The 26,931-nt window shown below is 34.7% G+C and overlaps 2 protein-coding genes across 2 annotated transcripts; both read left to right on the top strand.

Moving 5' to 3' along the window:
• The first annotated feature begins 14,178 nt into the window (after positions 1-14,178).
• Positions 14,179-17,114, top strand: LOC121995583 (pentatricopeptide repeat-containing protein At4g01990, mitochondrial-like). Its single transcript, XM_042549312.1, has 2 exons — positions 14,179-14,574; positions 15,716-17,114. The coding sequence occupies exons 1-2, from the start codon at positions 14,263-14,265 to the stop codon at positions 16,964-16,966; spliced, it is 1,563 nt and encodes a 520-aa protein (XP_042405246.1). The 5' UTR covers positions 14,179-14,262; the 3' UTR covers positions 16,967-17,114.
• Positions 17,115-18,305: 1,191 nt separating this feature from the next.
• Positions 18,306-26,802, top strand: LOC121995582 (nodal modulator 3-like). The gene is made up of 9 exons (XM_042549311.1): positions 18,306-18,494; positions 18,632-18,697; positions 19,018-19,104; positions 22,493-22,549; positions 22,686-22,750; positions 22,845-23,014; positions 25,806-25,867; positions 25,948-26,031; positions 26,602-26,802. The coding sequence occupies exons 1-9, from the start codon at positions 18,378-18,380 to the stop codon at positions 26,785-26,787; spliced, it is 894 nt and encodes a 297-aa protein (XP_042405245.1). The 5' UTR covers positions 18,306-18,377; the 3' UTR covers positions 26,788-26,802.
• The last annotated feature ends 129 nt before the right edge of the window (positions 26,803-26,931 follow it).

The following is a 26,931-nucleotide window of genomic DNA, read 5'->3' as shown; positions in this document are numbered from 1 at the left end:
TGTTTATGACTTTTCCTGATTTTGCATTGTGGAAGGACTTTCACTTATCATTTTAGGGCTGTCTGATGCTTAAACTACCTTTTTATGCTTATGGTTTGTTAATTAAAGAAACTAGCAATATTATTTTAAACTGATAAATAGCTTATAGCTTAAAAAGGTTTTTTAAACTAGCAATATTATTTCCAAGTTTAATCTGCCGTCCAAATTTAAAAACTCAATTATATATATATATATACACACACATATAGAGGATGTATGTTGCGGCGTGTTTGTTGCGGCTGCGTGTGGTGAAGTTGTCGTGGTGCGGCCACGTCATTCAAGGCAAATATAAGTGACTCGTTGCTTAAGGAGGGGAAACAAAACGCGCTGCAACCCTAGCCGCCATGACTCCGCGAGTCTCCTCTTGCCGCCGCAGCATTCACCCCCGACCTCTCCCCCTTCTACCGCCGCGAAGTTCACCCCCGACCTCTCCCCCTCCTGCCGGTGCGAAGTTCACCCCCGACCTCTCCCCCTCCTGCTCCTGTCGCCACGAGTCCCCTCTTACCGCGAGCCCTAGCAGAAGCGGGTTTTTTTCTGCCGCGATCCATAGTAGATGTAACGCCCGCCCCTCCTGCTAGTAGGGCGGGGTTACTTTACTTACAAGGAGAACATACATGCATATTAATATTTCTTTTTCTAAAGTAACACAGCGGAAGAATTCATTTATATTTTTTTTTGTTTTTTTTTTGAACGAAGTCATGATGTCATATTCTATCATAAACATAAATAAGTATCATGAAATCATGCGAAACATTAACATAAATAAACATAAGCAGGTCTTTTATTTGTCTTAGCCGAGCCACCACCATACACATCTCTTTGCCTCTCCCGCGGCTCCCTTAGTTCATCCATTCCTTGCCTTTATCTACGGTACAAAGAAAGTAAGTTATAAGCACACAGGCTTAGTAAGATCCTTTCCTACTCACAAACACGTATTTCATATCATAAGCATATAACAATGGAACCATAATCATCTAACATCATATCGTGTAAACATAACATCATAACATATCATCTCATAAAGAACATCATGCTAAATTATATCATAACTCATAAGAGCATCATGTCATATGAATCATAAGAGCATATCATATCATAAATAAAAGAGCATCATGACATATAAATCATAGAAGCATATCATATCATGAAGAAATATCATGCAAGATGTCTTTTAAAACATGTGTCATGTCATGTGCAAGATGTCTTAAAACATATCATATAGTACTTGAACATAATATCATCATGAGGGCCCGGCTTGTACCACATACATACATAAATGCGCGCGATCCCTAGGACAGGGTAGCTAGCCCCGAACCTACTAGGGAATTAGGTCCGTACTACGACCGTCGACCTAGGGGCGTACTAAGGAGCTCATCCCTTTTTACTCGACCCGTTCATAGTCCGTCGGCCTAGGGGCGCTTATAGAGCCTACCCTTGGTACAAACCATACAAAGTAAAATAACATATCATGGTACATGTCATAACATAGCATATCATATCTTGTCATATCATGAAGAGTGCTCTTAGTCCCCAAGGGGAAGCAACTCTTAGGCCTTCACTTGTCATATCATAAAGAGTGCTCTTAATCCCCAAAAAAAAAGGAAGCAACTCTTAGGCCTTTGCTTGTCATATCATAAAACATGCATACTTGAGTACATAGCACATCATAAGAGACATTATCATGCATAGATCATAAACATACATAAATGAGCATAATACTTGTCATATCATAAAGCATGCATACTTGAGCACATAGCACATCATAAGAGACATTATCATGCATGGATCATAAGCATATATAAATAAACACATCATCTATCATAGCAAAAAAATGTAATCATGCATGGGATCATTAAAAATCATCTCTTAATTCATAACGTATCATGTGAGGCACATAATGATTCATAATTGGATCTCAATCACCAAATTCTATAGGGAGGCCGAAACATTCAAGGTATTGCCCTAAGGTACAAGCAACATCAAAGCATATGAACTTTAACTCAATTTTATAGCATTTATCATAAAGAACATCATGAGCATATTTAGTTAGGTTCTAAGCTTCCTAGGTCTTTCAACCTAGTTGTGGCCGAAACATTGTAAGCATGAGCCTAGGTTACAAGTGGCACAAAATATATGAACCCTAAACCAATTTCATATCATATACTCTAAGGAACATCATGAGTATGTTTTGTTTAGGTTCCAAGCTTCCTAGGTATTTAAATCTTGTTCTGGCCGAATAGTAAGGAGCATGAAACTAAGTTCTAAACAACATACAAGCATGAGAATATCATGTTAACTTCATATCATATCATAAGGAAAGTCATGAGCATGTTAAATTAACTTTTAAACTTTCCTAGGCTCCTAATCCCATCATGGCCGAAAGTTCAAAGAGTATGAACCTAAACTCTAAACAACATACAAGCAAAGAATCTCATGTTAACTTCCTATCATATCATAAGGGAAGTCATAAGCATGTTAAACCAATTTTTAAAGCTTTCCTAGGTCTTGAATTCTATCATGACCGAAAGTTCATGAAGAGGGAATTTAAGCTCTAAACAATATACAAGCATAAGAATCTCATGTTAGCTTCATATCATATCATAAGGGAAGTCATAAGCATGTTAAACCAATTTTTTTAAGCTTCCCTAGGTCTTGAATTATATCATGGCCGAAAGTTCATGAAGAGGGAATTTAAACTCTAAACAACATACAAGCATGAATATCAAGCTAACTTCATATCATATCATAAGGGAATTCATGAGCATGCTAGATTTAATTTTAAGCTTCCTTGGACCCTAAAATTGATCATGGCCGAAACACAAGGAGGCATGCATCTAGGTTTCAAGCAACATTCAAACATGATAACCCTAAATTAGTTTTATATCGTGTCATAAAGAGAGTCATGAACATGTTGGAGTAAGTCTTAAGCTCTCCTAGGTTTTAATTCTCATTATGGCCAAAGCCCTAAGGTGTAACATATCAAGGTTCCAATCAACCTACAAGCATGAAACCCTAAGAAATCTTCCTACTCTTTTTCATAATAAAAGTCATGAGCATGATAGCTTAAATTTTTTAAACACTTCTAGGTCTTCATTTCTATCATGGCCGAAACCCTAATTCCCTAAGGTGGCATGCATTTAGGTTCCAATTAACATACAAGTGTGAAAACACTAAGTACTCTTTATAACATATTAATAAGCAAGTCATGATCATGGTAGACTAAATTTTTAACCTCTCTTAGTAAATTTCTCTATCATGGCCGAACACTTCATAAGCATGTATTTAGGTTTTAAGCAACATACAAGCATAAAAAACACCAAACTAATCTCTTATCATAGGGTACATATCATAAGGACATAGTGAGCATGTTTAGTTTAGATCTTAAGCCTTCCTAATCCTTTATTCATACTTTGGCCGAAAGTTCAAGAGCATGTATCTAAGTTTAAGGTAAGCATACAAGCATAAGAAACATTCACTAACTCCTATACTAGGGCACATATCATAAGAACATAGTGAGCATGCTTAGTTAGGTCTTAAACTTCTCTAAATCCTTTGTTCAAGTTTTGGCCGAAATCTCAAGAAGTGATTCTAGGTTTTTTTTTTAAGCATTCTAACCTTATGGAAAACACGTAAACAACTTATACCATAGGTGAGGGGATACTTACAACTTGTTGCTTGTTTTTCCTAAGGAAGATGGTACCCTTGTGAAGAGGAAGAAGAAACTTCTCTTCTTAGTTCTCTCTTTTCTTCTCTTACTTGTAAGGAGTAGATCTTGAGGACTCCTTCTTGTAAATTAGTTTTTTCTTAGCAAGAAAAACCTTAGCTTGGATTTTCGGAAATGAGAGAGGGAGAGGTTTAGGTTTCGGTGGAGAAGGAAGAAGGAGAAGGAAGGAGGAGGAAGAAGAAGGAGGAAGAATTAACCAACTTTCTTTCCCTTTTCTTTTCCCATTCCTATTTATTCCCAATGAGAATGAAACATGTCCTCATTCATCCCCTTAACTCCTCTATCTCCTCACTCTCTTAATTCCCACGAAAATAGAACAAAAGAAGGAAGAAAGGTAACTTGTCCTTTGCTTGCTTCTTTTCTTAACTAAGAGGAAGAGGAGATAAGCTACTTGATTTTCTCTTGTTCCTTTACTTAATTATATTCTTACTTTTAACTACAATTTTCATTCTTTTCTATTCATATATCATTCATTACTCTAGTGGTTACCATACACCAATTTAACTCTATCATTTGTGGGAGGTTCAAGGTTCAAACCTTAACCTCACTTTCTTTTTATTTCATTTTGATTTCTATTTCTATTTTTCTTTTTCTTTTATTCTAAAAGAAAAATATCCATAGATATAGCTTATCATTTCGTGGGTGTTACAGCAGAAGCGCTGAGTCTTGGCCTCTCTTCGGCGATAGGTCCTCTCCCCCTCCTGCCGCCGCGAGTCCCCTCTTACCGCGAGCCCCCAGAAGCGCCGAGCACTCCCTCTCTTCGGCGACAGGTTCTCTTCTACCGTGATCCCTAGCAGAAGCGCTGAGCTTGGCCTCTCTTTGGCGACAGGTCCTCTCCCCCTCCTATCGCCGTGAGTCCCCTCTTGTCGCGAGCCCTAGCAGAAGCACCGAGCTCTCCCTCTCTTCGATGACAGGTTCTCTTCTGTCGCGATCCCTAGCAGAAGCGCCGAGCTTGGCCTCTCTTCGGCGCGATCCCTAGTGGATTCGCTACAAGATCAATTTGGTTTGGCTTGCTGCTTTCTGCAATTAAAATGCTTGTTTCCATGACTTAAATCCTAGTTTACACGATGATAATTAAATAATACTTCTATGTTTGATCATGATCCATGTGAATTTTGTGCTCTTGAAAGACAACAGAAAGGTTGTGTTTTTACTCTCTTATTTTTTTGCTTGATGCTTTAATGAGAATGTCCAATCAAATATAATAGCAACTTGTGTATATACTTTTTGTTTCTGTCCAAAGTATATGTGGAAAATGTTGTAAGATAGTCAATTTAATTAGATTTTTATGTTATACACTTCTCTTTTTGTCCAGGTCTCCAGGAATTACAAAAGGAAACTTATCAACAAAAATGTGAAACAGGAAGGATTGGTCAATAATATAAACCATAGACGGAAACTTGACATACCTTAGAACAATGCATTTTTGTCACCACGAGATGTATTAGATATTGTCGATCATTTGATCACAATGAAATTTTGGATGGGTACACTTGATGATATGAATCACTTGAAAAATAAACATATTCACTCTATAGTTCTATAGTGGATTCGCTACAAGATCAATTTCGTTTGGCTTGCTGCTTTCTGCAATTGAAATGCTTGTTTCCATGACTTAAATCCTAGTTTACACTGTGATAATTAAATAATGCTTCTCTGTTTGATCATGATCCATGTGAATTTTGTGCTCTTGAAAGACAACAGAAAGGTTGTGTTTTTACTCTCTTATTTTTTTGCTTAATGCTTTAATGAGAATGATCCAATCAAAAATAATAGCAACTTATGTATACACTCTTTGTTTCTGTCCAAAGTATATGTAGAAAATGTTGTAAGATAGTCAATTTAATTAGATTTTTATGTTCTCTTTTTGTAGAATTATTTGTTTCTTGTTTTTTTTAACCTTTTATAATGCGCATTATGGGGAGATAATGATAAATCTAGAGTATACATATTTATAAGCTAACACTAATGTTTGCAATATGTTTGATTCAACAAATTTTAACTTTTATATTAAATTAAACAGGGTTGGTGCCATAGCTGGATTTCAATAATCAAATGGTGAGCCATTTGATTTGATTTTTGCTTCCTATTTAAATTTCACAATCTGCATTATAAGATTAGAATTTATTTTTGAAATGTTTATTTATTGCAATGTAGGGAAAAATATATGTGATTTTTGTTGGACGGAATCCCGGTGTTTATGATAGTTGGAAAGAAACTCATACTCAAGTTAACAAATATAGCGGTGCATTGCATAGATCATATCTCAGTAAAGACGAAGCATTTAGAGCTTTTAATTCATACAAGGAGAAACAACATAGTTTCTTTGCCCCCTACTGCCCAAAAATGTTCAAGCTCAACTTTGGGTTCAACTTCAACTAGCGAAGTTGATAAAAAGTCAGCTAGATTTAACTGATGAATATCGTCGTAATGCATCTAAGATCGCCGAGATGTGTGAAGAGATTAAAAAATTTTTTGACTCTGTTCATATTAGTGATTAGTCGGTAAACTTCTTTTATTTAGTTGGATGAATGTATTTTATGGTAGACTTTTTTATTTAGTTGGATGAATGTATTTGACGGTAGACTTTTTTATTTAGTTGAATGAATGTATTTGACAGAGTTGAATGAATGTATGTATTTGACATAATTTCCCCATAAAAGTAATAAATCGTCTAACGCTACAATTAAAATTCATAGTACAATTAAAGAAGTGAAATGAATTCACTAACGAACTGGACTGGCATAAACCACCGATAGAAGAAAAGATGCACTCCCACTTCGCCTAACGTAAGCATGCACTACCTGAGAAGATAAGTACAACATGTCAAGCTACACAATCTGGTCATCCCAAAGGATCCAAATACCACTAGCGAAACCAATCGGATCTACAATACAAGACTTCGAAAATTTGAATCGTAGAGCAACGCGCTGCGCCCTTTCCCCCGAAATTCTTAGCTCAACAACTGCCAGAATTGAAGGCTTCACAACTTCTAACAAGTCCTTCGTCATTCTCAAAAACGCTTTTTTCCCCACCCCTCTACAATTCTAGAATAACACAACCATAAAGAAAGAGATGAAGCAAAGACACCAAACGGTGTTATACAGCTTGCATTCGGTCAGCAAGAGATGCCAAACCATCTTGACTAGCATTGTCATCATTAACAAACTTGAATGAGAAAGCCCAATGTCCAACTTCTCATTCGAAACGTGCATCGCAGCTAGTTCAACCTCCATCCCTGTGGCTTCAAGCGGGTTTTCTTGGGGAAGAACAGCAGGATTAGAAACATCAGAAGAAGGTGGGGGTGCACTGTTATAACAGACAAATTGGAGCTTGATTTTTGCTAAAAATTTTTGCTAAAAGTTTCTTAAAAGCTCTTACACTACAAGTTAGTCAAAATGCTTTTCCATCACCCTGATTTTTCTACTCTTATAAACAAAAAATCAAATTTGAAAGTGATTGAATCACAGATTCCATGGCTTGTCCAGACGAGTAACCATTTTACATGTAGAGTAGTCTATTAAGTAACAACACTTAATAAGTCAACAGATTGTGTAATTAGTCATTCCAACATTGTAAATCTTTCTTACACGAAGTAAAATAGTTACAATCAGACATTCCAGCCTTAAATCTAAACAAAATCAGCATCCCATTACAGCACAGTTGAAAATATCTCAAGATTGCATAATGACAATAGTCTTCCACTCAGGTTGTCATCCGTTTCCCATGCCTGTAAAAATCAGACAAATAAAAGATGGAGTTAAGTATGAAATAGATAAATAAACAGACTGAAAATATGCTCCTTGTAAATGTCTCAACCTTTCATCTGAAAGAGAGGAAACCAAACTGATCTGAAGAGAAGCAAAACTGATCTGATTCTTTATTGTAAGAAAATCAAGCATGCTGCCATAAAGTCCCAAAACCAACAAAAGCATCAATCAAACATGTTGCCATAAACTGATCTGATTCTCTAATCACGGTTGATACACATAGGAAATGCACTAAACTAAATAACAAACACCTTAATACAAGAAATGTAACTAAACCAATCAAACATACAAACAAATAAAATAGATATACCAACCATAGATAATTACAACATCTTAGCGCATGTTATTAGAACCTGTAACAATAAAGATAATTTATTAATTTCATTATCTCAATAAACAATAAAACCACTATAATTTAACAAATTAAAACTTTGATAGTACCGGCTATAGATCCCAAATCCGGTTCATATGTATCGTCAAGACTGATATGATTATTATCTTCAATTGATATGATAATTGACATATTGTCATGTACAAAAGATAATAAAATAAGTTTGTTTGTAAGAAAAAATATAATAAAAATAAAAAATTGAATCGACACATACCCTCGTTGCAAATTGGGGCAGTTACGCTTGTCATGTGACACTCCTCAATGTCCGCATCCACGACAAAGCCTAGAATTTGATGTTGATTTCTCCTTTGACGATTTTAATCTCTTCCCACATCCCTTAGTTTGTACTACAGAAGGATCAATAAAACCAAGTGTCTCATCGATGGATTTTTTCTTTGACTTCTATCACTACATGTTGTATTAATGGACATCTCTTGAATTTTGTTGTAGATACAATCAAATTGTTTTTCCGAGAAGGTTGTCCTCTCATTACTCAAAGATGCATCATCAACTAACACTGAACCTTTATAGGATAACCTCGAGTGTCTCGACATCAAATATCTTTCTGAATCTGGATCATCAATGACATTTTGCTCTCCTAAAGCATATATTGCTCCAACTTTTACATATCGCGTCCATTGTTTGAGTATATACATATCAGGCAAATGAAACACTTGGTAGATATATAAAAAAGCTAACATATGTCTACATGGAATGTCCTCAAACTCAAATTTTATGCAACTACACGATATGTAATCCCTTTGTTTGTCATGCGTGAGCACTCTTGATTTTGAGGAAGCGGAACTTTGAAATTTCATCACGTGGTAAACTATTGAGGCAACTCCTGTTCATGTCTGTTGCACATAATAACTATGACTCTCGATAATTTCACTTTGAAACTCCAGCCATTTCTTTTTTGTGTACAGCTTAACCATTTGACTTTCCATTGGCCAGGTTGTATTAACTTTGGGATTCTCATTCATATCAATATGGTCCGCAACTAACTCATTGTGTCTTTGGTGTCTCAGTGCTCTATTAAAACGTGTGATAAAATCCATTAATGAGTTCTTATTTGAGACATATTTCTTGAAAAATGCATGTGACCCTTCAGATCTTTGACTACTTGACATTCCTGCAGAAAATGCATGACTAAAATATGATGGCACCCATCTGTGTCGTAATTCATATATCAAGGACAACCAATCATTTTTCTCTAAGTTAGCTTCCTTGATAGTCTCTTCCCATGACTTCTCAAAATTATCAGGTGTTGTAGAATTTGCAATGACGTTCTTTATGCTGTGATAATGGTTTCGAAAAGTCAAAGGGTCTAATTTTTCTAGGAATTTATTCAATATGTGCCACAAACAATATCAATGCACTGTTTGAGGCAAAACTTATGCAATAGCTTTTGCCATTGCAGGATCTTGATCAGTGATGATAATGTTTGGTGCACATTTAGGCATGACTTCTAAAAACTTTGTAAGCAACCAAACAAAAGACTCAGTTTTCTCATCACTAAGAAACCCGCAACCAAAAAGAATTGTCTGATGATGATGATTAACTCCTACAAATGGTGCCAAAATCAAACCATATTTGTTGGTGTTATAAGTTGTATCAAATACAATAGCATCACCAAATACACTATATGCCCTTCTCGATATATGATCAACCCAAAAGCACCTACTAAATCTGTTATCTGAATCAGTCTTGTAGGTAAAGAAAAAAGCTAAATTCTTCTCTTGCTTAAATGTAAAAAACTCGATAAGTGTTTCAGCATCAATACCCTTTTGTTCATCCCTTAGATTTCCCTCAAAATTTCTAATATCAGTTTCTGTACAATATACTCATTCAGGGCCTCCATACTCTATCTCTAATAAATGTATTTGTTGATAAGTTGGTACATTGACCTCTGAAAATTATTTTGTCAATGTTTTTTTTTACTGTCGAAACACTATGATGTGAGCGTAGCAAATGCATCTTTGATGGAGTCGAGAGCGGATGATTATGAGCTTCTATAAAGTTATAGATAACTCAATCCAGTCCCATCTATTTCTTGACAAATGCAATATTTGCCTTACAACCCGTTCTAACTGTGCCACGTGCTCTTTCTCTTATTTGTTGATCAGGGTTTGGATGTTTATTGTGTTGCATTAGATCTGTATGTCCTTCTTTAAAGCATACAATTTGTTTCCATGTCACTTCATTTGTCATTTTGTTTTTCCTGTTCGTGCTATTCCTTGAACTAAAACCGGCTTCTCGTGCATATTGGTTATAGAACGAATATGCATCCTCTAGAGATGAGAATTCCATTCCAATTTTTGGCTTTAGATCATCTGCAACTTGGGAAATGAATTCCTGATCATCAATTCTATTTTCTTCTATTTCTGGACGCCCTCACATTTTATTTGACAATAGATAAATAAATAAAAACTATTTCAATTAACAGAATAAAACTAAAGTGATTCTGATATAGATACAACATCAAATCATAGACATGATATAAATAAAAACTGTTCCAATTAACAGAAGAAAACAAAAGTGATTTTGATATAGATGCATCAAATCCTAACAGAACATCATCTAAGTTAAACATGAAATTGAATGTCAAGAAAACAACTATGAGTTAAATGTAGCACTGTTTAGGTTTCTATTACTTAAATCTCAAGTTAAACACCTAGTATTGTTTCCATAGAACACCATAGCACTGTTAAGCACTGTTTCAATTTCCATAGTACATTCTCATATAAACAAGGAGATATGTATATTGGAGCAGAAAAAAGATTATAATGGAACCACTAGTTGTAACAACTATTATAATCATCATTATTGTAATTGCAATTGACACCAGGTAAATCAACAATAATGGAACCAGTAGTTCCAAAAACTCAACTATTAGCTTTGACTATATTGATTGTATCCCACCATTAACCTCTATGAAAGGTAATTATTGTATATCACATCCTTTTAAATTTAGAGACTCTCCAAGAGTGGACCAAAGACTGCATAATGATTGAATTATAGAATACAAATTTAAATATATACTAACCGTAGTCTTAAATACATTTGACAGCGAGTAAAGAAACTTAGTAGTTCAAAAATGTTAGGAAATACTACAGGTAATTGGTGTTAGGTATGTATAGCACATACAGTCAAAATAAATGAGGAAGAAAATGACAAATAAATTAAGGCCCTAGTAGTTGAAAATAAATGATGAAGAAACCTAGTAGTTCACCTCTAAGGCCCTCAATGTTGCTATTGTTGATTGAAGAAAGTGACAAATGCAACAACCTGCAATTAAGAGAAAAAAAATTATGTTTTAAGCTAATATAGAAATTAGCAATAAAAATTTTTTTATGGAAGCAAGGACCTATTCAATTTTTTCAGAGCATGCCTGAAATAAAAGGAATCACGAATTGGAATCAAGTTATAGATGTATTTCTTTTTGGCAGATAACCATTACATGATGAGAATTCCATATTCCAAAAGATCGAAAGGTACTGGACTTCACAATTTCAATCGCATTTGCTTCCAAAACCAATGCATTTATCCTCGATTTAAATAACGCGTGCAAGCAAGCGAAAAAAAATCAGGGACAATTTTGGTCAATATGGAAATATTTTCTGATGAAATGAGAATTGTTTTCATATAATAGTTGTCACCTTGTATTGCTTCTGCTAGGGCTCAGAGGAGAGGACATGTCGCTGAAGAGAGGCCAAGCTCGACGCTTCTACTAGGGATTGCGGCAGAAGAGAACCTGTCGCCGAAGAGAGGGAGAGCTCGGTGCTTCTGTTAAGGCTCGTGGCAAGAGGGGACTCGCGACGGCAGAAGGGGGAGAGGACCTGTCGCCGAAGAGAGGCCAAGCTCGGCGCTTCTGCTAGGGATCGCGACAGAAGAGAACCTGTCATCGAAGAGAGGGAGTGCTCGGCGCTTCTGGTAGGGCTTGCGACAAGAGGGGACTCGCGCCGGCAGGAGGGGGAGAGGACCTGTCGCCGAAGAGAGGCCAAGACTCGGCGCTTCTGCTAGGGATCGCGATAGAAGAGAACCCGCTTCTGCTAGGGCTCGCGGCAAGAGGGGACCCGCGACGACAAGAGGGGGAGAGGTCGGGGGTGAACTTCGCGGTGGCAGGAGGGGGAGAGGTCGGGGGTGAATGTTGCGGCGGCAGGAGGAGACTCGCGGAGTCGCGACAGCTAGGGTTGCAGCGCGTTTTGTTTCCCCTCCTTACGCAACGACTCACTTGTATTTGCCTTGAATGACGTGGTAGCGCCACGACAACTTCACTGCATGATATATATATATATATATATATATATCACTTATGATCCAATTTAAATTTAGTTGAATTAGAAATTTTTGTTTCCTCACAATGACATGTTCCTTTTACTTTGCGAATTTGCGAATTAGTGATGAAGAATAGAAATGATATTTAAAATTGACTTAACTTGAACAAATTAATAATAAAGAATATACTTTCAAATTTATTTTGTTGTCGTAGTGTCTACAATGTGTAGTTGCTTGCGGTACAAGTCAAACAATCTTTTCTTATAATGTGAATAATCTTTTTTAGATAAATTTTAATTTATTTTATTATATAATTTACATAAAATTTTTAAAATATCATTTCCTACATTTCATTTAATGATAAATAATTTTGTTTTAAATTATAATTCTCTCACATCCTAATGTATTATATGTGATTTTAAATGATATATTTAATAGAAGTTAATGCTTTTAAATGCACTATACACAAGTTTTTCAAGAGTAAATAGGAGGAAATAAAAGTTTTTGAAGTACACTTCCATAAAAAAAACAAAACTAACACCTACCTCTTTTACATGGAAAGGAAAAGAAATTCATATATAACTTCAAATATAATATCAAATTTAAAGTTAGAGAGAAAATTATTAAATATTGAAAAATTTAGAAAATTAAAAGATACATTGAATGAGATAAAATAATAATTTTATTCTCTACAAATTAGCGATAAAAAGTAAATATGATATATAAAGTTATAGTATTTATAGGTTTCTTGGCTCAAACACTTCCAAGATATATTAACTCTTGAATAAATTAATTATGAAAAATAAATATTTAAATTTCTATTATTATTATTATTATTATTATTTCTATTTAGTATTATAGTTCATATATGTTTGATATAAGCCAAATAATTTTTTTTACCATTTGATTATTGTTTTTGATAAATTTTATTTTATTTTAATTATATAATTTTTTAGCCGTTATTATTTTATATACATAGTTTTAGTAATTTTATTTCTAATTGTGTATATATAATATATTTGTAATTAATCATATTCTAAATTCAGTTTGTAATGTAATTAAATTTGTAATATAATATAATTAATATTATATTATTATGTTTGGTGAAAAAATTATATATTATATATATAAGCTTTAATTACATATGAAAAATATAATTCATATTATTATAAAATAATAAAATTATCCCGTGATGTGTGGGTGATAGTCGATGGTATAGGCCGGCAGCTCCCCTAGGTCGGATTCTCTGAACCGCTTTTATGATTTAGAGAATACTCTCTTTACATGTATTAGTGGGGATACATGGTGCCCATTTATAAAATAGATGGGGATCATGCATCCCCATCAATGTATTAGAAAGGAGTATTCTTTGGACCGTAAAGAGCATCCACATTAGTTACCCTATCCAAAAATTTTATCTTAAATTTTGGATAAGATAGCTAATAAATCTTTGCATCAGTTGCCCTATTCATTCCCCCCTAAATTTAGATATGATGAATAGTGATTCTCTAAATTTAGAGAATGAAACATCTACCCTAAAAATAAAATAAAATTTCTTTTTAATCTCTCTCCTTCCACTCAATATTTCCAATATCTTTCCTTCCACTCATTCCATAAATATAATAATAAAAAATAGAAGAAAGAGAAGAAAATAATAAAAAATTAAGGATAATGGAAATTTTAGAGTAGTTGATGTAATATATTGTGAAAAATAATTATCTAAATTTAATAAAATGAGTCATTTATTCTAAATTTTAAATATAGTAATAGAAAAACTGACGTGGATGTTTTAAAAAGTGATTTAGAGATCTCCTCTCCAGCTCCCTACGACTGGCAATTAATTGGTAAAAAAAATAAATTAAGAATATATTTAACATATTAAATCGTCTATGAGTCGTAATGTTCTAGCAGCGATTTGGAAATTAAGAAAAATAGTAGTGCACTCTGTGAAATTTGCTAATCTGAGTCATCTGACCGCGAAGACCTAAACCCTCGACCAAGTGTACAAAACCCTAGCAGCGTCGCCGCCTTCAATCATCTGAGCTCGCTAGTTGGAAAATATGATTACGGCGAAGTGCTCCGTCCGACAACTCTTTCTTCGGTCGGCTGCGGCGACCAAGATGAGATTCTGTGCTGCGGCCGCTGCGACATCTTTGCCGGCCGACGCGGCTGTAGCTATGGCGGTCGGGACTAAAGAAAAGGGTCCGAGCGTACTGTACAACCGTCTATCGTCTCTGGGGAGATCTCCCGAGGAGAGTGTCACGATGACGCTGGACAAGTGGGTGAATGAAGGGAGGCCTGTGCGCGCGGCTGCGCTGATTAGGTACGTTAAGGAATTCCGCAGGTACCGGCGCCACGCGCACGCCCTTGAGGTAACAAAAGCTCCTTATTTTTTTGCTATTCCCTTTCAGCTTCATGCATGCATCTTACCTGAGTAAAGGATGGTGTGTTTTGATTATTTTTTACTTCTCCAGGCTATGTACAGTATAAGTTTAGCGTTCCCAAACACCATTACTGGCCCATGTAACATTGATTCCGAAACTAAAGGCTGTAGAAAGATTGACCCATCTTTTTTTCGTTTATGTGGGTGTGAGTTGATTGATTATAGTTGGAAAATTGAAGTGAAGAAAACTTGTGTTGATGTGGGCGGTGTAGATACCATAGTTTAGGGGTCGCGTGAGTGATGTTCAAAATGCTAAAAGTTTCAACAAAACACAAACCCCCCATGGAGGGATAAAATCCATGTAGCTGACCTGGAAGAGCACGGAGGGAAGTAACATGGACTTGAATAGAAGTCTTGCAGATAAATAACAGATGTGTCACATAAGATGTACGAGTTGGAGATCAATATTATTCTATGTTAATCTAATTCATCTTCAAGTGATTACAATGGAGAGCAGTTGAAAAATTAAATAAATAACAAGAGAAAGAGAAGACAATGGAAATAGTTATGTTCAGGAGAATAAAAACTTTCTCTCTAAAATGATCAGAGAAGTTATAATTTATTTGAAATTCTTAGGGAGGGGATGCAACCTTCTATGTTCAGTAGAGCATTCTAAGGATGAAACGGTCTTGAAATGAGACATAGGGAACCCATGTGATATAAATTTGACATCCTAATTACTTCTTGGTGGATCATCTGCCCTGTTAGTTTTTTGTTCCTTATTTAGTTTTGCCCCATTATTGAATGCTTAGAAGTAATTTTGTATAATTAAAAGTAAAGTTTGGTAAGTTGGTATGAAACTGCCACTTGTTGGTGACCAAAAATGTGAGTTTGATTTTGGTCCTTTGCTCGAGTGTTTAAAATAATTTTGTATTTTTTTTGTAAGTTGGTATGAAATTGCCATTTGTTGACGACTAAAAAGCACTAATTCTTTCATAAAGATAAAGATCAAATACATGATTAATGTTGTCTATTTCAGTTCCTGTTTGTTGGGTTCATTATTTATTATTCATTTGTTTTAATTTCCTCATGGAATTTTTAATGTCATTCATGTTTTATTTTTTTTACAGATCATGGAGTGGATGGAAAACACTAAACATACAAAAATGACTCACGACATTCATGCAATGCGCCTAGGCCTCATTGCTAAAGTCAGGGGTATCGAAGCAGCAGAGAAATACTTTTCCGACTTGCCTGAACCAGCCAAAAATAGGCACTCGTATGGAGCCCTTTTGGGTAGTTATTGCTCAGAGAAAAATAAGAATGTTGATAAAGCTATTTCTCTTTACAATGAAATGAAGAACCAGAACATAGCCTCGAATACTGAGGTTCATTTCAACTTAATGTCCCTTTATATGAGGCTGGGCCAGCATGAGAAGGTTCTCACCCAGTACCAAGAGATGAAGTTAGATAACATAGTTCCAGATACGATTACTTGCTGCATCCTGATGAACTGCTATGCCTCATTGAATGACATTGAATCAGTAGAGCGAGTTATAAAAGAAGCAGAGGAGGATAAACAAATTAAGTTGAGATGGTCCGCATACAGTACCTTAGCTTCCATTTATTGCTCAGCTGGTCTAATCACGAAAGCTGAGTCTGCTCTCAAGAAGTCTGAAAAGCTTATAGATGGTCGAGATCGTCAGCCTTATCATTTTTTAATCAATTTATATTCAAGGATTCACAATTTCGAGGAGGTGAAAAGAATATGGAATTCCTATAAGACTGTCTTTCAAAAACCTACCAATATTAGCTATCTCACTATGCTGCGGTCCCTGGATAGACTTGATGATATCAATGGGCAGCAAGATTTGTATGAAGAATGGGAATCTGTTTGCATGAGCTTTGATGTGCGGTTGACAAATGTGATGATAGGTTCGTATTTGAGAAAGAATATGATTCAACAAGCGCAGCGGGTTTGGGAGAAAGCTTCAGAAAGGGGCGCTGTTCCTGATTTCAAGACTTGTGATATGTTCTTAGATTACTACTTGAAGAACAATGACATTGATTCTGCTCTAATGTGGTTAGAAACAAGAATTTCAAGGATGAAACGGAATGAGTGGAAGTTAAGTCAAGACCAAGTGAACACTTTCCTGAAAGCCTTTGAAGACGCAAAGGATGTTAAAGGGCAAGAGAGGTTCTGCCAGTGCTTGAGACGGCTCGGGCATCTTGATTTAAATGCATGTGAAAAGCTCCTTCTAACCTATTTGGCTGCAGATGCAACGGATCCTACACTTCGCCAAAGGATTAAAGATGATAAGATACAACTGAACTCCCAAACTAACAAATTGCTTGATATGGTCTGTGGAGCTAATGAATAGTTATCCTTTCTATAGCATATGTTATTGCTCTCCCCTATATGGATAAGATTTAGTCAAACACAGGTTGCAATCTTGTTTGGCGGATTTAATATTCCATGGATATTGCGTTTCATTTTGAGTTATTGGAAGTCATCAGCTGTTTTAATTTGATGGATGAATCATGCTTGTTGATCCTTCATATTTCAAATGGTATGCATATTTTTTTTCATAGAAATGGCATGCTCAAGATTTCCAAAGCTTTCTTCTACGTCCATTTGATCAAAATGATGAGAATATCTTATTTAGATAAAAGACCCAGAGGAAATAAAAGAATGAAGGCAGAAAGTTAAAAGTGCTTTTTTTTTGTTTTTAATCTAGGTGTCCCTTCTTTTTATTCATACCATCAAAAGATACTCTTTAAAAATATTGATTTCACTCATAATTTAATCTTAAAAAAACTTCTTGTGTTTTATTTTATTATAATTTTGATCCAAAACGGAAGTAAAACTGCAAATTCAAAAGTCCAAGGATCATTTTAAAATATGATTAAACTTAGGGGTCAAAGAATATTATAAAAAAATCCTAGCATGAACTTTAATTCAATTAAAAAATCTAAATTCAAAAAATATTTTTTTTATAATTTCTTATTTTTATCTTAAAATATTTCATTATACTATCATTCTATTATTGAGTTACATAAAACATCCCAATTTTTAAATAATATTTAATTTAATCTAAAATATTTCTAAATTTTAAATAGACAACTCAAATCCAAATTTAAAAATCTTTAATCTTAATCAATATTTTTCGAATTGATTCATGTCAAATTTATTTTTGATACTCTAATTAAACTATTAGTATACACCGGAAAACTCTTTTTGATGTGAGAGTGTTAATGACTTTTCCTAACTCGATGCAACTTGAACTCAATCTGAACTTAAAAATTTTTAATTCTAACTTGATATTTTTTTAATATTCCTAATTAAATTCTTAGAGTACCTTGAAAAAACCTTTTTAATGTAAGAGTGTTAATGGCTCTAGTACGGATCCATGAATTTAAGAATGAAAGAATGATTTTTACACGAAATAAATAAGGGATCTTTATTTCCATCAATAGAATCCATAATATTAAGGATTTCATCATCAATAGAGAAAAAAAAAAAAAATGACCGCCGATTCTTCCACTGGATCCGCTCTATGGCTCTGCCAACTTGTCTAGTATTATTTATTTTATTTTTAAAAAATATTTTTTAAAGGCACACATGGAAATGATTAGTGTGTTGAACAAAGCCGACTCGATCCCGATTAACGACGGGTCGGGTGGGCAGCTGCTTCGTCCACAGTTCAACGAGTTAGGGTTTAACTCGAAAAGCCAGCAAACCAAATAATAAGTTGAACGATCCCTCGGCACTTCATTGGATCTGATCTGCCAATGCCCAACTCGAGAGGGATGGGAATCGGCGGTCTCGTCCTCGTCGGCCTTCTTTTCGCCGTCCTTCCCCTACCATCTGCGGCAGATGAGATTCATGGCTGCGGCGGGTTCGTAGAGGTTAGGATCGGGATCCACCGTGAGATCGATGAATTCGATGCGTTCCAACGGATTATTTGCTCTTTATCCTTTTAGTTCATTGTCTTAGTTGTTGAAGTTGCTTCCTCGTCTTCTGAGAAACTACCTGGTTGTTACAGGCGAGCTCGTCGTTGATCAAATCAAGGAAGGCTTCGGACACGAAGTTGGATTATTCACAGATAAGGGTGAGGCTCTTACGGGATTGTTTGCTATGTCTGTCTTCGTTTGTGTGATGCATTAATATAAAGATATCTTGGTCCTCAAAATTCTTTGTAGGTAGCACGTTTGCCACAGAAACACTTTTTTTTTAATAATTGAAACCGATTACATAAGGCTTCAATCATTGTCCATTTTGGTGGTTGCTTCTTTACGTGATTCGTTTTTTTTCTTCAATTTTTATTGACTGTTTTGGCGGACCATTGATGTCTTCCTTGTAGTAAATTATTGTTGCATTATGTTTCTACTGTTTATATTGAACCCGACTAATTCCAAATTTTTTATTTAGGTTGAACTTTGCACACTTGATGGGTTGGTAAAGGAGTGGACTCAGTGTGCGCCAAATGGTTACTACTTTATCCCAGTTTATGACAAGGTGTTGTGTACTTGAATTTATTTTTATCCTTGTGTATACACATGCTAAATTTTGCATATTTGATATATCATTATTGTAAATTCATTATATAAATAAGGATAAATGACAAACATTATCTTTTTTCTTAGATTTCATTAGCAATAACATTATCAAGAATTGTGTTTTCTTGTGTTTAGAGAATCTATAAAATGCTTTCTTGAGATTCATTTTAGGTGTTGATATGGTTAATATTTGAGCTTCTTGATGTGGTGGGACTTTTCTTCTTTCATTGTAAACTCTGGTTCTGAGATAGCAAATGCTCTTTATGTAGACATAGTACAGATAGCTTCACAAAAAAAGATAACATTTTTTAGGTGCTATCATTTGGAGCTTGATCATTCTCATCTCTTGAGTATTTTGCAACATAACATTGGCTTACTCCATTACCCATACCACGTGTATCTTAAGAAGATGTGAGTTTGAAATTTTCTCTTGGATTTCCTAAGTTGCCACACGGCCATGATTTCATTTTAGTTGTCATTAATTCATCCAAAAATGATTCACTTTATTCTTTTAGGCAAAGCCAATTCTCCCTCATATACACTTTGCTATTAATTATGGTATTTAATAGAGATGTGAATTTTGTTATCTATTTTTGTAAGATTTTGTGGGAATTATTTGACTTAAAACATAAGTATTGAACTCTCCCTGCCAAACAGACGACCAAACTAAAGTGCTCAGTTTCTCTTTTAGAAACTTTCTTAGACAATTTGCTGGGTCTAAACGCAACATTATTGGGATTTGATCTTAAACATCTAATTAAGGGTTTTCTGACTTAAAAAGGTTTTCTAATCTCTCCCTTTAAAATTGTGTTTGGTTTAAACATTATAGATTACACTCTTTTCAATTTGGCAGAAAAGTAATTGTATGTTATGAATTGTATAAGCTTCCTGTTGATGCACATGGAAAGTGCTGAGAATTTCAAGTTGGTAATTATGTTGTGGTATGTCTTCCCCTTAGATATTTTGATAGAACACATGATAGATTCATGTAATTTACTTGGCAATCTTGTTCGCTAGCATGCCTTAGAAAGTGACCTAATGAGAGAGAATACAATTATTAGCAAAAGCTATATTATTAGTATAATGTCTAGATCGCAGGGCCTTCTACTTATGTTGAATTGTTGTCATCATTATATGATATTAAACTGTCTATTTGTAGTGTTAGCACCTATTTCTTATTGACAAAATAAATTAGTATATGCTTCAATACTAGTATACTACAGTGTTAGATGTATGAGTTGCATTATTTGATTTATTCAATTCATTATTAATACTTATTTATAATTAATAATAATTATTATTAAAAATATCATATTTATAAACTTATCAATATACTTTTTAATAAATAAGAATCTTGTATTTATCTTAACATTTAATCATAATAAATTATTGATATAAGTAGCATTATATACTACCATATAAAATGGGGTGAATTATTAATATACGGAATTATTAAAATATTCAATTATTTATAATAAACTTCTACCTCATTGCCCCTGTCCCATGTCTTTTTCCTCATCTTAAGAGTTCACTTTAGTTGCTTCCATCCACTTGGAGTTCTTGTCCCTACTCTTGGTCCATAGCGTGGGTTTGCCTCCACTGCACATGTCTTAAGAATTGGCTTAATAATTTAATATGAATTTGGCTTAAGAATTGAGTTTGAGTATGTAACTCAAGTTGAATCACAAATTTTCTAGGAATAACATGATTTTTCGTTGTTATGCAAATTTACATGATTATAAGCAAAGCATGATCATGATCATTGATCAATTTCTTCAGTTGTGCAATCATGACTTTATGTAAATGCATAATTGTGCACCCATCAGATTAAATAGACCTAATCATGAACATACAATCTCTTTCTTAAAGTAAACATTACCCAAAAACTAGGGTTAGTCATGTTATCTATAGTTGATACCTGCTTTTTGAACAATTTAGCATTAAAGTAATGCCAACACTCTACTTGTTTAATTTCTTTCAAATCATAGTTGATTTCATTTGATTTTTATTTTCCTTCCAATCAATGGTAGTATAATCCCTCACAAAGGGTAATTGATTTCTTAGGTAAACTTGTATCTAGATTCAATAGTTTGTCCTTGCTAATGAACATGGAAATTCTTCAAGTTCCCGCAAGATGGAAAATTTTTTTAGCATCTTAACTTTTTGGAAAGGACTTGTTGAAGATGGGAGTGTTGGAAATTTGGACTGATTTTTTGAGTCTGTTAGCACACTGTTAGCATTACATTCAATTGTTCACATTGTATAGGCGGAGCAAGCATAAAGGTCTTGAAGATGTATTTAAGAAAGTGTTTTGGCTTATATATACAAGGACATAATCTCCTTTATTGTACTCTTCTGGTTTACAAGATACATCAATTTTATTGTTTATAATGTTCATCTCTTATGCAATTTTTCTCCTATGACCAGCACACGTCTCTTGTTTACACTCAAGAAACCTCTCAGTTTGATGGCAAGTAATCAAAGTAATTACATCAGTAGGTCAACCAGTTTGAGAAGCATAAGAAAATTTGTTATTAGAATGTGCACATCACCAATTGCTGTCTTAATAGAATTATTATAAGCACATTTGTCAATTGGCAAAAGTGGGTCTGACATTCTGAGTCATCATTATACTTCATCTAGTTCAATTTATTTATTTTTAGTTTATTTGGAAATGTGAAGGATTCAAAGAGATTTGTTTGGTTTATGATTAATGACACGCTGAATATCTCTTAAAGGAGCCATTTCATCATGAATTCTTCTTAAATTATATTTTAGGGCTCACTTAAAAGTTTTTGGTTTCAGGATAAGGTCACTAAATGAACTAAGAATTTTAACTGTTATCTCTTAGCATGCTAAGGCTAACATCATCCTTGAATCTTTCAATATCATTTACATCTTAAGCTGAGTCTAAGTAGTGAGGCTAGGGGTTTGTTTTGTTGCTTGGGTCTTTGGTTTTATTTTGTGTGTGCTAGAATTTCCAAGATCAAGTTTAATGATTCCCTCTCTCTGGGTGATGGTGTATTCATTTTCTCCCATTGTGTCTGAATGAGAGTTCATAGTGTCATACAAACAAAATCAGCCAAGAATGATATGAACATTCTTGAGAGATTTTCTCACCTTATGTTGTCACTGTAGTCTTTAATTTAGATCAATGCCAAAAATCTCTCTATGTTGAAAAAGTGTTTGATGACTTTAATCCACCAAATACCTTATTTGGAAATTGTTAAATGGCTTGGCATGGATATTCCATGAAAGCCAAATGTAAAACATTGTCTATTAGTAATGTGTTTTGAATCTGTGTTATTGTTGCATGACATTTAGTTTCTCATATGCCATTGTAACAGGGGTCATTTCTTCTCCGAGTAAAGGGACCTGATGGATGGTCATTGAAACCTGACAATGTGAGTCGGGAAGCAGTCTAGTATCTCTATGACAATAATTTCTATTAGATAGATCTATATCTGCACCATTGAAGGTATTTTTACCTTCTTATCCAACTATGTTATTGACTATAGATTCTTGGTGACCACTCTACAGGTTCCTGTCACAGTTAACCAAGATGGCTGTAACTCAAATATAGATATCAATTTCATTTTCACAGGGTATGTCTTATGCAGACAATTCCCATTTCCATTTTTTATTCAAAAATTTTGTGGCCAGATGATAAATACGCCCACGTAACTTTCCCACCTGTAGGTTTTCACTATCAGGAAGGGTTAAAGGCGCTGTCGGTGGTGAAAGCTGTTCTATGAAAGATGGTGGACCATCTGATATAAAAGTCGACCTCTTATCATTATCAGATGAATCTATTGCTTCTTCTTTGACATCAGAATCAGGACTTTATTCATTTACCAATATCCTTCCAGGTTTGAGATGCTTTTCCAGCATCTATATTTGTTAGACAAATCTATCTTAAATTAACCATGGTACATCAGGGTTCTTCCAGTTGCAAGTCAGAGGCCAGAACAGTGCAATTATGTATTCCTCCATTATATACATTACTATTAGTATTTACTGCCATCTTGTAGTACATGAACTTTATAGTTATAATGCTCTATCATAGAGGGTCATAATTGAAGCTGTGGGGATGTATTTAGTCTCTATTCTACATCTGAATAACATTTGTATTGTATATGAAGATAGACTCAGACTTGATTGCATGCGTTGTTCTCACAGCCAGAGAAAAGAATGTGCCATTCTTAAAACTAAAATTTTCATCTCTAACTCTATTTCCTATTTTGTGTACTAAAGACAGTTTCAAGAATTATTTCTAGTCTGACTAGACCTTTCAATGTTAAACCATAATCTCTGTCCAAATATGTCAAGTCCAATTGCATAGTACGCTGCAAATCTGTTTTTAAGGTTCAAAATTCTGAATGTCTATTAGACAAGTAGTTTAGTCCCATGTGTGCTTATTTATCAAGACAGTGCAAAAGCCAAAATTTTCGATTGTCTTTGACTGCAGCTCCAATGAAATTGCTTTCTAAAGTCTTTATAACTTCTTTGCAAGTACTGCACCCCTTCCAGGTAATAAAAAGGAAGCAGTTTTTATTACAAAAAGAAAAGCTCAAAATTCGAAGAACAGGGTTTAGGGTTTACCCTTGCTTGTGGAAGAGTTTTAGAATTAATAATTTAATGCCACATGGCTCGTTTGGCCATTAGATCACATACATGTGCAATGTTCTCGTTTCCATTGAATATTAGTTTTCTATGTTCTCCAGCTGTTTTTAATAGAGAATCTTCTAGCTTTATAAAAGACTTGTCTAATAATGGAAAACAAACACATAAGGGCCTTGAACATTCAGAGGCTGTATGGGCCACAAGAATTGCATTTTGGCCTTAAAGTGGGCATGTGAATTATAAGATTTTGGTAAATTTCACAAATGGCGCCTCTAGGTTTCAGTTTTCCCCACAAGGCTCCCCTAACTTTGTTTTGACTAAAGGGCTCCCTTTTCTCTCCTTTCTGTTTATTTGTTAAATATCCTCATTAAGTGGTGTATTGATTAAGTATTTTTTATAGCCAAGTTAACTCCAAATGCAAGAAAAAAGACCTTTATTTGTATTTATGAAAATATGAGAAATTCAAATATGGTCTTATTATTTTGATTTCAAAGTGATTTGGTTCATCTGCTATTTGGTCAAAATTGCTAGCTATTTTGCTAGATGAACCAAAATATTTCAAAATAAAACAATAAGATTTGATTTGATTTGATTTTGTCACTCTTGTAGGATGCAAATATCGGTCTTATTTTTAGATTTTGTAATGTCTTAGTCAATCTAGCAGTTTTGATGGATTTGAATTCCTCATGCTTCGAGAAACAGAAATATGTTGCTTTGGGCTATCAGCTTGACTGCTGTCTGCTTGAATGTGACTGCACTACTTGCTGCTGGCGACAATGTGTTTAGCTTTTTGCCCTTTATTTCAGACTGTGTCTTGTGTGACCTTGTGTCGCTTGGGGCTCTCTGCTTTGTTGCTTCCCTTTCCATGTTCAGTAAAGTTTTGGTTTTAATTGCTCCTGAAACATTTTGCTAATCTCTGGTGAGTGTGGGTGGGTGGTGATCATTTGGCTGAATGTTTGGGGTGGTATGTGAGTGCTTGTGTACTCCTAAGTCTTGATGGGCACCTTGCCATTATGCGACCAATTGATGCCATTGGCATATTTCATCTTTTGCCTCCTCATTTGATGTTTTAGGGCGGGGTGGGTGTTGCACATTCTTGGTTCCCAAGGGAAATTGCCATGCGATATTTGGAGTGAAAATGCGTTTGATCCATGTATTTTCATGGATGTTATTCTTGCATCATTTCTTTCGGGTGCTCTAACCATGTAGTTTGTTCTTCTTTTAACATTTAAATTGATACTAATTGATGGGGGTATATAGGAAAGAAAAAGAATGTGAGGGAAGGGACACCCTTTGGTTAAATACAAAATGTGGGGTGCCCTGCAAAGAAAAAAACTAAATCAGAGGCATTTTTTGGGAAATCGGCCAAGTTTCTTCAGTGAACTTTTATATGGAATCGTGATGATTGTCTGTACAGTTAAGCTGTATGGGATCTATGGGTGCTTGATTTGCCTTTTTTAACCGTCACTAGAACTATAAAAGGATAAATCTTGTGCTGTGAACTTGATTGACATATTATTCAGACTCTTAACTTTTATCTTAAACTACTTACTCTCCTCCTTCCCTTCCAATCTCTCATCTATTCCTCTTTGTTATTTATTCTGATACTCCTATATCTCTATCAAGTTAAATGTTTATGATTATTTCTTTTGGTGATTTTGATTTTATGAAGCAATTAACAAAATGCTGCTTTTTGGCCCTGATAAATTAAAAAAGATGTTGCCTGTTCAGCTGTTTTTCAAACTGACAGATTTCACCATGAAGATATGTTCTTGATAGCTAGCCACGTTTTTTTTTGTGTACTGGACTTGGGTGATGCTTATCATTACCATCATTTGATAATCTAAGGTGGAGGTCCAAGACTCGTAGCAAAAACATTGAACCTTTTTTAAGTGGGTTATAAATAAAGAAAAACATAGCTATGATCATTTTTTATTTTCTTATATGGTGCCACTGTTTCTCATTTCGTTCTAGTATTTATTACTCTTCTATGATTGCTTTCTTATTTATTTTTCTTTTACTTAATTTCTTGCTCAGGAAAGTATAAATTAGGTGCTTCACATCCAAATTTAGAAGTTGAAGTTAGAGGCACGCCAGAGGTATGATATCCTCTAAAGTTTAATCATTCTGCAGATCACAATTTTATGATGATATGGTTGTGGTTATTACTTTATTATAGGTGAATTTAGGCTTTGGAAATGCTGTGGTAGATGATGTCTTCTTGGTACATGGGTATGATCTTCATGGTTTTGTGGTTGCACAGGTATTGAAATTTTGTCCTTTTATTCTCTATAGATGCTGAAGGGGAGCTTGGCGCAACGGTAAAGTTGTTGCCATGTGACCAAAAGGTCACGGGTTCGAATCCTAGAAACAACCTCTTGCAAAAAGCAGGTAAGACTGCATACAATGGATCCTTCCTTGGGACCCCGCATGGCGGGAGCTTCGTGCACCGGGCTGCCTTTTTTTTTTATTCTCTGTAGATGCTAAGATCTTAATTGTCATGAAGTAGTTAAAAAAATTAGTTAATATTTGGTAGGCCCATTTGTCATTGCAGTTTTTATCTTGCTTTATATCCCTTACTGTATGTTATTAAGATTCAATTTTGTACAGAAAATTCTACTAATCTGCTGCAATTTGTATTCTTTAAGTGTTAGTAGCTTCATGACATGGTGATTATGAAATGAATATGATGCTATTCACAACCTGTATTTGTCACATATGTGTGATGGCTACTTGAAGCTCTTTCCTCTATTTACCTCTAATGAAGTCTACATCATTATTAACTAAATTGTACTTTATATTGCCTAAATGATACTTTGCTTATTCATGGCAGGGAAATCCAATTGTGGGTGTTCATATCTTTTTATATTCAGCTGATGTAGTGGACGTGTATTGTCCACAAGGTCCCGGTAATGGACCTGGGCAAGGAACTGCTCTTTGCCATGCCATTTCTGATGCAGAAGGGAAATTTGTCTTCAAATCTTTACCTTGTGGTAACTTTATTGTTTGGTGGATATGATTTATCTATTTTTATCGATTTAGCTTAATAGGACCGGAAATGCTTAGCTTCTGTAGGCAATAATGTATGCATTTCATAATGTATTTATAATGTATTTATTTCATTATAGATCAGCACATGCATTGATAAGGTGCATGTGATGGA

This window comes from Zingiber officinale, chromosome 6A (assembly GCF_018446385.1).
Source record: "Zingiber officinale cultivar Zhangliang chromosome 6A, Zo_v1.1, whole genome shotgun sequence".
In the NCBI taxonomy this organism is placed as follows: domain Eukaryota; kingdom Viridiplantae; phylum Streptophyta; class Magnoliopsida; order Zingiberales; family Zingiberaceae; genus Zingiber; species Zingiber officinale.
This window is presented reverse-complemented; position numbering and strand designations above follow the sequence as displayed.

Excerpts from the sequence above, each read along its gene's own strand:
- LOC121995582 (XM_042549311.1), top strand. The coding sequence starts at position 18,378 with ATGCCCAACTCGAGAGGGATGGGAATCGGCGGTCTCGTCCTCGTCGGC. Across the intron at positions 22,550-22,685 it reads GGTCATTGAAACCTGACAAT|GTTCCTGTCACAGTTAACCA; the intron begins GTGAGTCGGGAA and ends ACCACTCTACAG. Across the intron at positions 26,032-26,601 it reads ATGGTTTTGTGGTTGCACAG|GGAAATCCAATTGTGGGTGT; the intron begins GTATTGAAATTT and ends TATTCATGGCAG.
- LOC121995583 (XM_042549312.1), top strand. The coding sequence starts at position 14,263 with ATGATTACGGCGAAGTGCTCCGTCCGACAACTCTTTCTTCGGTCGGCT. Across the intron at positions 14,575-15,715 it reads GCCACGCGCACGCCCTTGAG|ATCATGGAGTGGATGGAAAA; the intron begins GTAACAAAAGCT and ends TTTTTTTTACAG.